The following is a 17,036-nucleotide window of genomic DNA, read 5'->3' on the forward strand; positions in this document are numbered from 1 at the left end:
ACAGGGAATCTGCCACACAGCTGCTGGGATCAGCAAATCTTTCAGGCATGAAAGGATGTTTAACATAACTATGTTGGCTGCCCTGGCCATCAAGCTGCAAGAAGAGCTTGGGGTGGTTCTTTGTACAGACAAGTTTGTCTCTTGCTGCAGCGTGGAAAAGGGTTTAAAACCAGAAGTGATGAAGGAAGCACAATAGAAGAGCTACAGGGTTCAAAAGGAACAGCAATACCCCCTTAGAGTTCCACTGTGTCACCTCCTGCTTGAAGGTGACTGGTCAGGAAGATTTCTCCACAAGGGACAGTGACAGATCCATCATCCTGCTCCTGACTTGTCGGAATCCAGCACCACGGTGGCCCCCTCCCAAGACCCAGCATGTAGCAGGTACTCACAGCATCGCTGCAAGCCACGTCTATGCTGCGAGACATGCTGGAATAGAGGAGTCTGGAACTCTCAAAATTGCCATTTCTTCGGTGCCTCATGCTGCCCATGGAAACCTGGAAAAGCATGACAGAAGGGATGGAGGAGCCCTAGACAACACCAAGGGCACTTTGCACCCTGGCAAGGCAAGGAAGAGGTTATTTGAATCCAGAAAAATTAGGAAGGGTATTATTCTTAATATGTGAGACAGAAATTCAGAAAAAAAAATTTAAAAATCTGTTATTTCATACCACAAAGAGGCTTTATGTTTCCCCTCTCCAAAAGAACTCTAACTCAATATCTTTTCAGGAAGGAACATACCTTATATTCCATCCCATTCAATTCATTCCCATATTTTAACTCTTTTGTCTCTGATGAGCAAGCTCAGGACATGCTAATACACATGAACAGTCTTTAATCCAATGTATTTACAAATTAGAAGGGGATCTTAAGAAGCAGCATTTGAGGCATAGAGGAAAAACTGCAGTGTTAAAGCAGTTGGCCCAGCAGGACCCCAGGTGCTCAGAGGAGCAGCACCCACCACTGATTTCACTCCTGGAACAAGGACAGTCAATATAAGAGCAAGTGGATTTAAAGGATATTGGATCCAAAAGTTAGCAAGTGATCTGTAGAAGCAAACACATTTCAATTGCCCTCTAAAGCAGATCCCTGTGCTGAAGTTGCTGTCTTTGAAGAAGCATCACTGCACTTGCAGCAAAGCACAGAACAAAACCATATTTATTCTAATGAAAATATCTCAATTCCCTTCATGCTACTCTGTGAATAATACTGGAAAAGGCCTTTTCCTGAGAGAAAATCTGTCAGCCAGTGAACATGGGGAGCTCACAGCCTACTTGTGCTTCCACCACTGTTTTCTCTCCGGCCTTTTCCCCTGCTGTGTGGTCTGGGTTTGCCTCTGGGGTGACACTGCCACTGCAGGGCACACAAAGCACCCCTCCCAGGCACAGCAACACTGAAGCATCATCCTGTAAACAGAGAACTCCTGAGAGCCAAGAACCAGCAAGTGTGAAAATCTCCTTGGGGCACTCAACACAGTAGGAATGCCACAGGCAGTGGGAAGGTGCAGTTGTAAACAGAATGATGGAATGATTTGTGATGTGAGCAAGCCCCCAAAGCAGTAAGAAAAGGCAAGATTCCACGAAGACATGTATATTTAAATGTTGTAGTTATTTAAAAAATCCTTTAAAAAACATTTTGTGTTGAGGGGGAGCATGACTGACTCACTGTTGTTTACTGTTTGTGGCAGAAGCCCTCAGCTACTTCCCCCAAATTCTGCAGCACGCCTGGGGATCTGTGTCACTCTATCACTGATAAGTGATGGAAGAGCACAGAAAAAAAAGGCCTCTTCCTCCATCCCAGCTCCTGCACAGAATAGGAACGATTTCAACCCAAGAAAAGAAAAAAAAAAGAAAAAAAAAAAAGGAAAAAAAAAGGGAAAGTGAATGGCTGAAAGGGTAGGCCCAGAAACAGGGGAATAAAATGAAATCCAGCTGGTGGCCAGTCATCAGTGCTGTTCCCCAGAGCTCAGTACTGGGCCCAGTCCTGTTTAACATTTTTATCTTCATCAACAATTGGGATGAGGGGATCCAGGGCACCCTCAGGAAGTTGCAGACACCAAGCTGACAAGATTTGGATCTGCTGGAGGGCAGGAAGGCTCCACACAGGGATCTGCACAGCCAGGATCCACAGGGCAGGTCTGGTCCTTGGGTCACAACAACCCCGTGGAACACTGCAGGCTCAGGGAAGAGCAGTTGGAAAGCTGGAAAAGGCTCTGGCAGTGTTGGTGACAGGGCTGAATGTGAGCCCAGGGGGACAAGAGGCCGATGGGCCCTGGGCTGTGCCGGCCATGGTGTGACACAGCCCTGGCTGGCCCTGCTGAGGCTCCCCCGGCCAGAGGGACACCGAGGGGCTGGAGCGTGTCCAGGGGAGGGAACAGAGCCCCAGGAGGGGCTGAGGGAGCTGGGAAAAGGGCTTAGCCTGGAGGAAAGGAGGCTCAGGGGAACCCTTGTGGCTCTGCACAAGTCCCTGCCAGGAGGGGACAGCCGGGGGGATCAGGCTCTGCGTCCAGGGAACAGGGACAGGCTGGGCCAGGGGAGCTTTAGGTTGAATATTAGGAAAAATTTCATCACTGAGAGGGGGTGTCAGGCATCAGAATGAAGAGGTTGCCCAGGACAGTGGTGGAGTCACCTTCCACAGAGCCCCACCACAGCTATTTGGGATTCTCAGCCCAGAGGCACAACAACTACCACCCCCTTTCCTCTGAACCCCTTTGTTGTGTGATCTCTTCGGCAGTCATTCCAAAGTGACCGAAGAGAAAAACCCCACTGACAGAGAATAAGGGACCCAAACCTGCTCAGCAAAAGTAACTGATAATGTGGGAATGGTTATTCAAAAATGTTATCAGGCTTCTCAAATAGAGCACTGAGGAAAAGAGGAAAGCTGTACACAAAATACAGAGAGGCTCAGAAGTGGCACACATCACAGAGACATGAAAAAACACCTTGACAGTCACAGACAGCAAGAAACTCATGAAACTACAACTTTACAGCTGATAAGGATGGAATTCTGAGGTTTAAGGGCACAGGCAACTCTGCACTGGGAGATGTATTTCCTAATAATCCAGAAAGCAATTCTTAATATTTCATATGATTTAATGTTCAGTGTAAAGATGGTTTTAAATCTGTAATTCAAGATAAAAGCCCCACTGAAGGAAACCACTTAGGTCTGGATCTATGCAACTTATATATTGACAGTTTTACTCTTTGTTGATTTGTTTAATAAAGTTTAACACCAGAAAAGTGACTATGGACATAACTGCACAGAGAGAAGATTAAAAGGAAACAAGGGCATTACATTATTAATTCCAAACACTACAGGATTTCAAGTTTGCCTTGCTGCTTTTATAAATAATTTATAAGAATGAACATGCAGCAAACAAACTGAAATAAGTTCATGAGAGCACAAAGAAAACCTGATATTTAATTTTAAATTCTGAAAAGCCTCATTGATAGCACAGTGTTTAGCTGATACCAGTGAGCAATGCTCATTAACTCCATGAGTGTTGGAGATAACACAGCAATTATACATATTTTAAAAGATGTGGCACAGCTGCAGTCCACTGGCAAACTATTCTTTATCTTTCACATTTCCAATCCATTAAATACATAAGATATTCAATGCATTGAAGCAACACATGGAGAATAACAACCATTGGATAAACTCCAAAATAATCCTCTAAAGTGTAAGACTCTAAGTTCCACAGCAATTCAAGGAGCCATATCCAAGGAAATCTTCAGCTTGAGCTGATTTAAGGAAAAAAAAAATAAAAAAGAAAAGGTATCTAGCTCCAAAGAGACAAATTAAGAGTCTTTTAGAAACTTGCCTGCAAGTAAAAAAGCAAGCCCAGCTCCATTCTCAGGAAGCTTCCAGATAAACATAACCACTATTTGCATTAACAATTCCTGACATTGGCTTTATGTGAAACCTCTCCAACAGCAGAGAATGTCACATAACTCCAGCTGCACCCACAATTTCAGAAATTCAATGTATACTCTCTTAAGGAGAGAAAAACCAACACTGAATCAGTAGCACAGACTTACCAAAGTCTCCAGAATATGCCCCAGGACTCCTTCTGCAATCATGACTCCAAGAGGAAGGCTTTGAAATACTTGAGCTGGCAAAGCCCCACCTTTATCTGTGTCATGCCTTCCTTTTAAAGGAGGGAGGGATCAAGAACAGGAGCGGGGAACAGCAGAATTATTCACCAGTTCCTAATGAGGGCTTAATTGCAGCAGGGTGCAGGGAATAGCAGCTGCAGGTTGTTTCCAAGAGAGATGTTGTCCCACCTGCTGCCCACGGACTGCAGGAACAGAGAACGCTGCTGATCGTTTGTGGCACCAACAGCACCAGTAAAAAGCCAGACATTAAAAAAAAAAACAGGAATAAGTAATTAGATTTTAATGTAGCAGAAGATAATGAAGCAGCTGTAAAATGAACACCTATTAATCTAATTTACTACGAGGTTGTTGAAGCACTGTTGAGTGCAATAGAGGATTTAAAAAGTGTTTTTACTCAACAAAAATCAGACTCAGCTCCTTAATTTTTGGTTTGATGCTCAGCATGGAGTAATCTGGTTTTCTCCTGCCTTTGACTTCAGGCTTTTCACTCAGGTAAAAGCAATTTCTTCTGCTGTGATATAAAGTGACTCCTTGGAGAGATGGATTGTTCCCAGGCCACCTTCCTTGCAGAAAGAAGTGCTGTCCCATTTGCTGCTAGAGGACCTTCTACTGCCTTTTAATCACCCAATTTGGACCAAAATCAGGCCAGGTTGGATGGGGCTTGGAGCAACCTGGGATAGTGGAAGGATCCCTCTCCATAGAAAGGGGGTGGAAAATTTTAGCTTCGAGGTCCCTTCAAAGCTAAATCATTCCAGGATTTTAAGATTCAGTGTCACCTTTCCTTCTGTGATGGAAGGTAGGTTCATTTGTCTTAAATCTCACATTACCTTGACATATACATCTGCATTGTCACGAATTATCACTTAAGGGTTGCACCCCATATGGCAGCATCCAACAGCTCCCTAAAATGTGTGTGTTGAGCCCAAAGACAGAACACATCCAGTGATCCAGTGCTCCTAAGGAACAGGAAGAAAACAGGAATCAAGGACTTGCAGCTAAACCTGAGAATGAGCTAAATAGCTCCTATGTGTTTTCTGTCACCCTATTTCCCTAAAGCAGAGTTTTCATGGACATGCAGCAACATTCCTGAAGTACTGAACATGAATCTTTACTGTGGTTTATAGCTGCAGATAGTCCTTTAATCACTGACTGGTGAAACCTGCCTGGCTGGCAACTCTCAAGGAAAGTAACTACTCAGTACATAAATGGAGAGCTCAGTTATTCCTTTAAAAATGCTAAGGCACAGTTGAGGAACAAACTCTTCTGCCTGGTCCTCTTAGGTAGAGAAAACCTGGAAGAGTCAGATTTTTGGGGACACTTTATGGTTCTCAAGTAAGAAATTTGATATCCTGAACATAAGTCAAAAATGCTCTCTGAAAGTTTTTAGGGTAAAGATAATATTTTCCAAAGACAAGAGCACCTCTGGGGGCAACAATTCACAGTTCCCTGCATTCTTGGTCTGAGAACATACACACAGGTATTCCAGATCTACAGGAACATGTTCATATTTACTGTATTCCAGCAAAATCTGGGCTGACTCCAGCAGAGATTTCAGTGAGAGCTTGCCAAACTGCACAGCATGTCCTGTCTCTCCCAATTCACAGAAGTTATTTAACTCTGGGTTTGGACTAGACAGAGCTATTTGTGAACAACCAAAAGGTGTTGTTATGGATCCTGGCCAAAGAGCTTCGTGTCTTTCTGGTGAAGGAAATAAAACCTGTCATCCTCAGGATCAGAATCCTTGTTATCTATGCAGGAATCAAAATGCAGCAAGCACTTGAATTACTAAGAAGGGAAAAAAACCACATGTATACAAAAATATTTTCCACTGTATTGAGAGCAGTGAAGAGATTGTTCTGCAGCTGAATAAGACTTATGTTTGTTTAAAAAGAAGTATAAAGCCAGAGAGAATATTTAAGGAAAATGGTGCCTGGAAAGCTACAGGGATTTGAGCCCTGCAGCCCCCACTGTGCAGAAAAAAAAGTTTCAGTGGGATTTAATTCAGTGGCTGGCAGTAAATCACTTTCTATCCCAGAAACTGTGAAAGCTTGAGAGGGGCATTTTATGGTGAAGGTAGCATTGACAGGGTACCTGTGAAATCATGCAATATCACAGAATCCCAGAATGGTTTGGGTTGAAAGGGACCTAAAAGTCCATCCCATTCCATGCCCTGCCATGGGCAGGGGCATCTTCCACTGTCCCAGGTTACTCCAAGCCCTGTCCAGCCTGGCCTGGGACACTTCCAGGGATCCAGGGGCAGCCACAGCTTCTCTGGGCACCCTGTGCCAGGCCCTCCCCACCCTCCCAGGGAAGAATTTCTTGTTATCATCTCATCTAAATGTCTCTTCTCTCATTTTAAAGCCACTTCCCCTTGTCCTATCACTATATCCCTGTGTAATATATATTAACTCTCCTGTAGAGCTTATTCTGGGGATGGGGGGGTTGTGTGTCTTTTTAAAAGGAAGTCAGTCTCAGTTCACCACACCAAGCAACATTTTTAATACCAAAGAGACCATCACAGGCTGACAGCATTGAGATCACCATTACTGGCCATGAAATCCCTTTTTAGGACCAAGGTTATTTTGGATAAGCTTTGAGCACACATTGTAACAAACTGATCTAGGGGAAGGTGTCCCTGCCCATGGCAGAGGGTGGAAGAAGATGAGCTTTAAGGTCCCTTCCAACCCCAAACCATTCTAGGATTCTATAATTATTATCCCACTGCTTCAAGGCAATGTCTTACTGGAGATTTGTATGTGGGGTTTCAAAGCATAGGCTCCACAGAATAGTTCAAAGTGTGATGGATCAAACAGGCAAAAAACCAAATACTTACTCTGTTGAGTGCTAATCACGACCATTCCCTCATCTCAACTCTCCCCATGGATTGCCAGAGAGAACAAAATGTCAAACACTGTCGTAGAACAGCCAGAACTTACTAATTACAGCAGCTCAAACAAAGCGTTACACGGAGATTCACAAAGAACATTTCTATCCCTAAAATCCCTCTGGATTTCTCTTGCTTTGGCTGCAAGCTGTTAACACTGCTCCTGTTTCTCAGCAGGAAACTGGCACTGATGCTGCTGCACACAGAATTTCATTTGCTGTGCACGACCTGCCTTCTGCACCCCTTTATTGCTTGTTCAAAAATCCACTTCTCCCCTTTTTATCCAAGCTGCAGAAGCCCACCTTGAACAGGGATAGTTTGTGTGTGGCTCCTCACCCTTTCTATGTTGGGATTTCGGATTCATAACCTGAATGGGAACTATAAGCTAACATTTGAGCACTTCTCATCCTCAGAAGCACCTTGAACATAATGAGCATGAGCACACCAAACCTGGGGAGAAATACAGAGAATTATCTGCCATAATAATAATACAGGCAATTTGTTGTCTTAATTTTGGGTTATATGAAGGCATGGTAAAATGAGGAGCCACAGAAGGTCCTCTTCAGTGCAAGGAAGTTCAATGAAACTACTCAAACTAGACCTGAGTCCCACCCAAATCATAGGTGGGATAAGTCCTGTAACACAAATTTGGCAACAAAAGCACAGACAGCACAACTTCTTTGGGGTTTGGGTCTTTATAAATCTTGGAAAGGCCTAAAGAACACTTTTCCGTGGTGACATCTGCTCAAGTCCTGTGTGCAGGCAACACTTTCTGGTTGCTCCTTTCTGCTGCATTCAGGAAGGCAGGAGCAGTGCTGGAGACAAACCAAGTTTCATAGAAGATCCCAGCTCCAGTGACTCTTACTCATTTTGAATGACAAATACTGTTGAATGGCATATTTCCATCTGGCTGCTCAAGTCACTGGCATTTTTCATTTAATATTAATTACTGAGAGCAGTTTTTAGCCATTTACCTAAGGTTGTAACAGAACATTCCATCAAGCCTACAATGACACACTAAAGGACACACCAAAGAGAAAGGACACAAGCTGGTGCAAAATGGCAATGTTTTGGCAATTAGTGATGCAGGAACAGCTCAAAAAGGGATTTTTAATGGAACTGAAATCTATTAGAAGCACTTCTGAACAGTCTGAGTGTCAAGCTAGTCTTGCTGAAAAACAAAAGTCTCCTGGAAAATTTAAGTGTGACCCTGCAGAGATAAAGCCCTGATGCTGTGGAACCTTGAAAATGGGGATACAACAAAGTAGAGAGCTGTGGTCCTGCCCATCCTCATCACCCATCCTGCTGTCCACAAGCATTTAAAGCCTTTTTTCACAATTTACATTCCTAAATGCAGACACTCGGATTTCCTTTCAGTGTGAGAGTGCATTGCATTTGAAGAACAATGAAATAATTCTGATGTGTGTGTCAGCCCAGAAAGCTCTGAAAGTGCATTTTGGTGTGAAATATTAATAGGTAGGAACAGAACACTGGAAGATTCTTTCTGTAAAAGCCCTAAAAATAATTAAAAAAAAAAAAAAAAAAAAAGAAATCCACCAGAAAGAATTATGTAATTTTCAGCTTATCAGTGTTGAGTGACTAGAAATTGTGTACCTCGGGCTTTTATGCACTTTATTTGATGGAAATGTTCTGAGAAAGTGTTCATCAAGCTTTAAAAATGAGGTGAGTTGAGGAGGGGAGATGAATGCTTGAGATCAGCCAAAAAAACACCCAAAACCCAAACAAAAAGCATAAAGAAGGCTCTAAACACAGTAGACAACTGAAGACTCTCTTCCATTAGTTGCAATGCAGTAGGCTCACACCTTAGCTACAGCTCCATGGATTCCTCAGAATTTAGCTAGGATCAGAATAAAAATGCATTAATGCAGAATATTCCAGTTGATGGCAATCACAGGGAGGTCTCAGCAACAAAAACTTTCAAAAGTAAAAAAACCTTCCAATTTAAAGTAATAAATAAATGAAATTATTTTCACTTTTGCATCAGAACTTCATGAAAACCACCTTCATGGAAAGGATTTCAATAATCAAGTATATTTGAATATAGCTAGAATATATAAGGAAAATACCAAGTCCATTGATTTTTTAAGGCTCAAGATAATATTGTTGCAAGATTCAGAGTATTATCCTTAGTTATAACTGCTGTCACTCGCTGTTGTAAAGTTCAGAATTCATCCAAACTATATAATTTTTCTGTTTTAAGAGTTTATGCACAATTTCCTGTGCCTATTTTGCATGTACACTGAGATCATACATAGAAATAAAAGCCAGACAGCACAAAGACAAGTGGTAACACCAAAGAAAAAGCTCTCAAATTTATTTAATCCAAAGAAACTCCTCCAGTGAAGAAGTACATCTGTTTCTACAGAGCCATATGACTAAAACACGCTGTCAAATTCATCTAATATTCAGTGAGAATTAACATATGCTTGGCACTATTTCAGTCTCCATGCTCAGGAAGCTGGGTGTAACATGCAAACCTTGCACATCTATTCCAATCTCACACCCCTGTGTCAATAATGGTGTGTGTCAGCAGCAGGCAGTAGATTATCCCATCCCAAAAAGCTACACTTAATTAGATATCCAAAGATATCATGGGTAAAATGCCTTTAATCCGTGGAAATCAGAGTTTTCAGAGTAAGTGGGAAGGTCCCTCTAGAGGTCCAAATCAGTCAGAACTAAACCACACGTGACTCAAGAGCTCAAAGAACATCAATCCCAGTCTCTCCACAGTCTTTTCTAGTGCTTGAACATCCTCAGGTGGATTTCTTTTCTACTATAAGAAAATCCCAGAATGGTTTGGGTTGGAAGGGACCTTAAAGTTGATCTTGTTCCAAGCCCCTGCCATGAGCCATGAGCAGGGACACCTTCCACTATCCCAGGATGCTCTCCTACTTATTCCTTTATTGCAGCTTGTGCCCCATTCCTGCACACCTCAGACACACCTGGATCCATTTTCTCTCCACATTCCCACATCAGGAAGCTGCAGATACAATGAAGATCCCACAGCACATTTCCATCTCAAGCTCTCCTTGGGCATTGGGAATTGGTAATTAATTTGGTAATTAATTTCTATTTTTAATTTAGTAATTTAATTAATAAAAAGTATCTAAGATACTTTCCAACCAGGAAGATTCCAGGACATTTTATGCACCTAGGGCAGGATTTACCTGGGAAGGGACCAAAAATGTGTGGTCAGGCATTAACAAACTTCTAACTAAGCTATGGAAAAACCCATCAGCCTTTAGGAATATGCTGCCTGTTCCCAATCCCTGACCAGGTCAAGGAGATAACTTTGGTTTCTGTGTTCCTGCTGCCACAGAAGAAATAGGGACATAAATAACAAATCCTCAATCCCATGGAGATAATATTAAGACAGTACCAGAAGAAATGTTCAGCTGGAAAGTGAGGTTGGAAATCAAAGGAGCTGTGATGTTCACCCCAGATCACTCTGAACAAGTTGCTTTCTAAAAACAACACAGAAATGAGAGGCCAAGGACACCTCTGAGTTTTGAAATGAAAAAGCTGGATTCAGTTGAACTTGCTGAAATAGGAAGCAATGAAAAACTAAATGTCAGAAAACAACACAAAAACCCTTGCCAAATTCACAGGCAAAAAGTAGAACAGCCACACTCCAGGTTTCAGGTAGGAAAACCCAGCTGAATTATCCATTTTGAGCGGTCTTCACAGAGAAGACCCAACTCCCTGAAGGCTCTAAAATGCTTTGAATTACTTAATAATTTGTTCTCAGCGCAGCTGATGCTGGAAAAATGAGATTGAGATAAGTAGGAGGATGGGAGGAAACTTCTTCCAAGAAATTTAACTCGGGTCACAGTCAGCAAGAACTGGCTGTCCGTCCCCCCACACCAAGATGGAAATGTGCAGAAAAAGTTTTGAGCTAAAAAGAGTCTTAAAAAAGGAAGCACTAAAGGTAACAGAGTTAGCAGCTCTGACAAGAATTTCAGCACACAGGGAGAGGTGAGGAGGAAGAGCTAAAGTCAATGGAAAAAAGTCCCCTGGAGGCTGAGGTCAGACTGATTAAGATGCTGTTTCAGTCAATATCCGCTGAAAACCATAGCTGAAAGCAAACAAACACTAAATATACTTTTTTCAGAGTCTTACAAGGAAAAGACTCTCATGGAAAATGTATGAAGAAGCTTCCAAGCAATTATAGATTGGCAAGGGTATATTTTGTCCCTGACCATTATTTTAATTAATTATTAATCCCCTGCTGCTGTCAAGCCTATGTGCTTAAAAACACCGAGCAGTGCGTTCTTTATAAGGGGTAGTTTATCAACTTGATTTTATGTCCATCACACAGCATTAAAGTGAAAGGTAAGTGATTTAGAGAAAACCATGAATTTGATCCATTCACTTATACATGTCATTGCTTTCCCAAGCCCATCAGGAGCCTGGTGTCTGGGGTGGTGGGTGGCTTTGATTGACTTTGAGGGTAAAAACAGCACAGGCCCAAGGTCAGGCACAAAGGGAAGTGCATGACTTGTCTGGAGTTTAACCTCTGGAGAGCTTCTGCTTCTGAGACACCCCCAGATTTCATGTGCAGGAGTGGAGGACACAGAGCATCATCTCCACCAGAGTCCTCCCTGGTGTCACAGCCAGCTGCACAAAGGGGACCACAAACACCTGTCTCACTCTCCCTGTTACTCTGTTACTAAATGTTTCTAGAACCTTTTAGTTCTGCTTCCAAAATATCCATTTCTGTAAGGCTTGAACTTTTCCCACTGAAAATCTGTCAGGTTTTGATCCTCTGCTTGCCTTTTTTCCAGTATTCTTAGCACAAAAGCAATGCAAAGCATTCACTCGATCTTTCCCTAAAACATTTTGTTTTGGGGAAATCATCCAAGGTTAAAGACAACTCAAAGTCCCAGGAGCAGAAGTTTCCTCCTAAGGACAGCAAGGATATTTGTGCTTTATTTATTCTTTGCTGTTGCTGTCCTGGTCCAGCAGTGGCCTGAAGTGAGGCTGGACCAGCTCACTGGGCTCTGTGCTGACACCAGCCTTAGTCCTAACTGGAAGCACAGCCTGGAAAAAGCAGTGGAAAAAAGTAACAGCTGGAAAATGGGACCAAGATGGGGGCTGAAAAAATGCAAATATCTTCATCCCCACAGTCACATCATTTGATGAGGGCAGGTGAGAGTGTGAGAATGTTTACTCCAGCAAGGCTGGGAGCTCTGTCAGCTGAGAATTCAGAGGGGAAAAGGGAGAAACTACAAAGAAATACAGTCACAGACCTGACAAAACCACCATGGAGACACTGACAAGGAACAAACCTCACCAGTCCTGCTGATGGATGGGCTGCTCAGAAACCACAGGCACCACTTCCAACAAGATCAGCATGAGGCAGGAATGGTATGTGTCCCTAAAATCCAGCTACTGCGGGAGGCTAATGGCAATGAGGAGCCTTGGAAAAGTGGTGGAGAAGAACAGGCTATAAATAAACCCTACAAAATATGGTCAAAATTTTGCCAGGATTAACCTCCCTACTTGCAATACCAAGCATTAAGGCCTGAGGCTTGGCCTTGGTCTGCCTGAGGGCAGACTTTGCCTATAGATAAATAAGATTTAAAGCTAACTTCCAGGATGTCAAACCCTACAGCAAGTCTGTGAACTCAAAAGTGCTTTAAAATGTAGATAAGGCAAGGCTGAAGCTATCTGGGCTCTTTAAGGCAAAAAGAGATTTTAAAGGGTATTTACTGTGGCTGAAAAAGCCCTCTAAGAACATCAGGTCCAAGCATTAACCCAGCACTAAATGGTGTCTTTAAGCACCAAGGCTGCTTTGCTTTGAACACTTCTGGGGATGGTGATGCCACCACTTCCCTGTGCAACCTGTTCCAATGCCTGACCACTCTTTCAGGAAGAAATCTTTCCTAATATCCATCCTGAACCTTCACTAGGGCAACCTGAGGACATTTTCTCTGGTTCTGACTCTTGTTACCTGGGAGAGGAGAGACAATTACCAGTTTTAGACAAATTGTAGACAACTATTTCTGAATCAGAGTAATGGTAACACAGTGGGCCTTTCTTTACAATGGCAAATCTTTCAAAGATGGTCAAATTTTCCAAGGTTTCACCTTTGCTTCCCTGCAGACATCTGAAACCAAACCTCCTCTTTACGGTTTCACTACACTTACCACCAAACACCCCAGATTTGGGATTTTTTTTCATCATCATTACACAAATTTTGCACATGCAGTTTCATGTTGATTAAAGTTTGAGGACCTCAAAGAGGTTGTGGAATCTTTAGTTTACAGCAAGAGCTGCGAAGATTTTAAAGAAAATAATTGGGATTATAGGTTATTTGGGAATGCCTAGATCAGGCAGCCATTGCAGACAGATCCTACAGCAAGCAGAGCTTTATAGCTACTCTCCACAAAATGCTGAATTAAGGACAAAACATCCTGACATATTGCAGGAAATCCTGCCCAGTCCCAGAAGGAACCTCCAAAGGAGTGAAGAACCACCCAGCTGCAGCAGTGAATGTCTGTCACCTCTTGCTATGCTCCATTTATCTCCCTGCTTGCCACTGATGCTGTGGGCTCCACAGGGAGTGGGGTAATTGTGCCAGTTCCTTGTTCCTCCCCGTTGGAGAGTGGAAGGTGCAGCAGATGTTAAGATGAAGAGAAGTCAAACATGGCCCTGAACCAAAGTCTTGGACTTCTCAGGGCAATACTAAATCTCAGAGAGAGCAACAGCAGCAGTAACTCTCCAAATATTTGCAAGTCTCCAAGTTACTGGCACTGGGAGCCTCTTCTTGTCTCAGGCTCTCACCAGGATACCCCACAAAGACATGGCCCTGAATTTGATGAATAACTGCAATTATTGCTAATTAACAGGCCTTTAAGAGTCAGAAGGAGAAAGGCTGTGAGTGCACTGACAGAGAAGGACTAGAGACATTCCACCCAGAGCTGTGGAAGGAAATGAGAAGGCTATGGAATACTGTTAAAATATGAAAAGGATATTAAAGCCAGCTTCAATTACCTAGACTATAAATGCATATACCATCTGCTAGCAATTTTGTGCATCTCAAAAAGGAGTCTCAATCGAGTCAGCACCATTCAGCCTTTCACACACTGCAAGTGGCAGTATTAGAAAGATCCCTTCTAAACTTCCCCATCTTCCCCACCTCTCCATCTTCTGCAGCCTACCAGATGGCTGAAACCACAAAAGTAAAGAATGTGTTTGAAACCGCCGCTCCCTAATTTAGGAGGGAACACATTTTTGATCAAATGAAAAAAAAAGAAAAAAAAAAAAACAAAAAAATCCCCAACATTTATGATTTCCAGCTTCTCTAAAGCTGCAGAGAAAGGTTTTCACTCTGACAACTTGTATTAGCTGGCCTGGAATCTGCAGGCAGCAACATTTAAGAAGCAATTTGAAACTGAAAGAGTACTTTTGGGGAAAGTGTCTCAAATGTCAGACAGATCTATTAAGACAGCTCTTGACAGACTAATCTATAAGCCTTTCTTTTTTAGTGTGAGATTTGTATCGATTTTTAAAATAGCAATCCCATTACTACACATTAACAGCATGGATAAACATCTCTCCGAGTATTTAGGATTACACCAGGACAAAGAGAGAATGTGAGGGCAGTAATTTTCCATCACACAGTTTAACGTGGTATCTGCAAATCAAGTCCATCTCTAAAGCAAATTTTCAGCACAGCAGGAGCTCTGATGACCTTTTTGGTTACCCAAATCCACGCTGTACTCGCCACTTTGCTCCCTTCCGGGCAGTCAGCTCAATATCCTGTTACTCATCTTGCTGTCTTTCCCACTGCCAGACCTGAAATTCCCTTTCTAAAGTGTCCAATTGTCACCACTTCAGGGGTAATGGAGGAAAACCAGGAGCAAGTGTACCCTGCATGTGGCTCAGTCGGCAGGAATGCAGGACATGGACTCCATCTCAGAGGTCTTTTCCAGCCTCAGTGATTCTGTGAAAAGAAATACTCCAGCAGAAGTGGGAGAGGCAGGCATTTCTCTTCTTAGCAATTTGGATTTCCAGGGCCAGAAAGACCAGACCTGAGCCCAAAGGCTGCTCATGGACTTGTCCTATCATCAGACCTGTAAGACTGACCAGACTCCCAACAGCACCAGTGTCACAGCCAAAATAAACAAATACTATTGCTGTAAATCCTGCCATTCTCTATCCCAGAGATTCCTTGAGCTCAGCAGCTGCTGCATACATCCCCCTCAGGGCAGATCACAAAATCCCAGAATGGTTTGGGTTGGAAGGGTTGTTAAAGCTCATGTCATTCCAATCCCTTCTGCCATGGTTAAGGACACCTTCCACTATCCTGGTTGCTCCAAGCCCTGTCCAGCCTGGCCTTGGACACTCACAGGGATCCAGGGGCAGCCACAGCTTCTCTGGGCACCCTGTGCCAGGGCCTGCTCACCCTCACAGTGAGGAATTTCTTCCCAACATCCCATCTAACTCTGCCCTGTGGCAGTGGGAAGCCATTCCCCCTGTCCTGTCACTCCAGACCCTTGTAAATAGTCTCTCTCCATCTTTCCTGTATTTTCCCTTCAGGACCTGGAAGGGTCAGTTATGTTACCATGGAGCTTTCTCTTCTCAAAGCTGAACAATCCCAATTATCTCAGCCTTTCTTTTTGTCTCCACCACTTGCCAGAATTGTATAACAACAAGTTCCTTGATTCACCCTTGATTCCAGGTACGGCATAAACTACTGTAATTTCAAGATTTCTCTCAAAATCCAGTGTTTGTGCCACTAATACACTTTCCTCTAAACACAGGCACATTTAATGAGCTCACTTTTAAATGAGGCTTCACAACCATAGTCTGGATGATTTTAAAACTCAACTTGGAGACTTACAGGGGCTCCTGGCTATCAGGACATTGGCCAACAGAAGGATTGCTTAGAGGGGCACAACAGGAAAGACTGGAGCCCAGGAATGCTCAGCTGACAGTGTAAAACCTCTGACAGTGTGGCTGAACCTGGGTCAGGTCAGGGGCCATACCTTTGGATGTGGAAGAATTAAGCTACAGATCCATGGTGGGGCTGCCTACATTGTTCTTTGGTTTAAAAATTGAATCAATCCAAGACATTTGGAGATATTTTAAATGAGAAAAATTAGATGTTATCAAAGTGTGATCTGCAAGTGCTACCTGATCAATGAGAGAGACAGGGAAAACGGGAACAGAAAGAGGGTGTGAAGGGAAGTTTCTCTCCTGACCCACGGTGGGATCCAGGGTTACCACGTCCCGACCCCCAGAATTCCCAGTGATAACACATTCCACAGTGTTCTGGGTCTCTCCAAAATGTCTCATAGTGTTGGAGGCCTAGATGGAAGACTTTAAAGCCACTGGACTTCATTCCTGAAGCCTTCCTGCCCCATGGGAAGGAAGTTCCATATAAGCCTCCTGCCTCCAGGCATATCTCTTTCCCAAGTGCTCTTCCCTTTCTTCCAGCTCAGACAACCTCTGTTCATGTCCTGCAATTGCTTTTTCCCAGTTCCTTCTTACAGAACTGGAAAAGATCCACAAGAATGGACCTAATTGCTGCCCCAGCTTCTTTTGGGTGGCAAATAGCCTTGAATGTCAGTGGAGATGGCTTCAACACATGGGCACAGCTCCACACCTTGTCCCTGAAAACTTTAGGAATCAGTGCTAAACCTTAGACCATCTTCCCCTTGGAGTGGCTGGATCACCTCAGAACCAGCCCAGCTGACCAAAGGGATAGCCCACACCATGTAGCACCATGCTCAGCCAAGAAAAAGAAAGGGAATCTCTGGGGTCTTTAGTTCCCCATTCTGCTGAGGGGGGACAGGGAGTGAGTGTGGGTCCGTGTGGGGTTGTGTCACGAGAGAGCATCACTGGGTGCCCAGGTGTTCCATCCTCTCTGAAGATGTCTCCCAACATCTCAGAGCCCAGGTGTTACCTGGCTGCTTGCACAGGGCAGAGTGTGACCTTCTTCAGACTCTCAAGTGCAGAAATGTACTGAGAGAGCTCAGAAATTTCAGCTAATCTTTCCATTAGGGCCC

At 43.4% G+C, this 17,036-nt stretch overlaps 1 protein-coding gene across 12 annotated transcripts in view; it reads right to left on the reverse strand.

Moving 5' to 3' along the window:
- The window catches only part of TRPM8 (transient receptor potential cation channel subfamily M member 8), a 688,444-nt gene that overhangs the window by 641,010 nt on the left and 30,398 nt on the right, over window positions 1–17,036 (reverse strand). For 7 of the 12 annotated variants that reach the window (XR_004498204.1, XM_033515900.1, XM_033515901.1 and 4 more), the window contains 3 exons: window positions 4,943–5,071; window positions 4,038–4,318; window positions 390–494 (listed from right to left, as the gene is read on the reverse strand). Coding sequence is in view for 11 of the 12 variants with exons in the window: in XM_033515900.1 (XP_033371791.1) it covers window positions 390–494; window positions 4,038–4,079 (147 nt within the window). In the remaining variant the exon portion in view is untranslated. Of the gene's footprint in view, window positions 1–389; window positions 507–4,037; window positions 4,319–4,942; window positions 5,072–17,036 lie in introns of those variants that run through there. The other 5 variants (XM_033515904.1, XM_033515905.1, XM_033515903.1 and 2 more) reach the window with 4 other exon arrangements.

The sequence above is a fragment of the Parus major genome, chromosome 7 (genome assembly GCF_001522545.3).
Source record: "Parus major isolate Abel chromosome 7, Parus_major1.1, whole genome shotgun sequence".
Lineage (NCBI taxonomy): Eukaryota > Metazoa > Chordata > Aves > Passeriformes > Paridae > Parus > Parus major.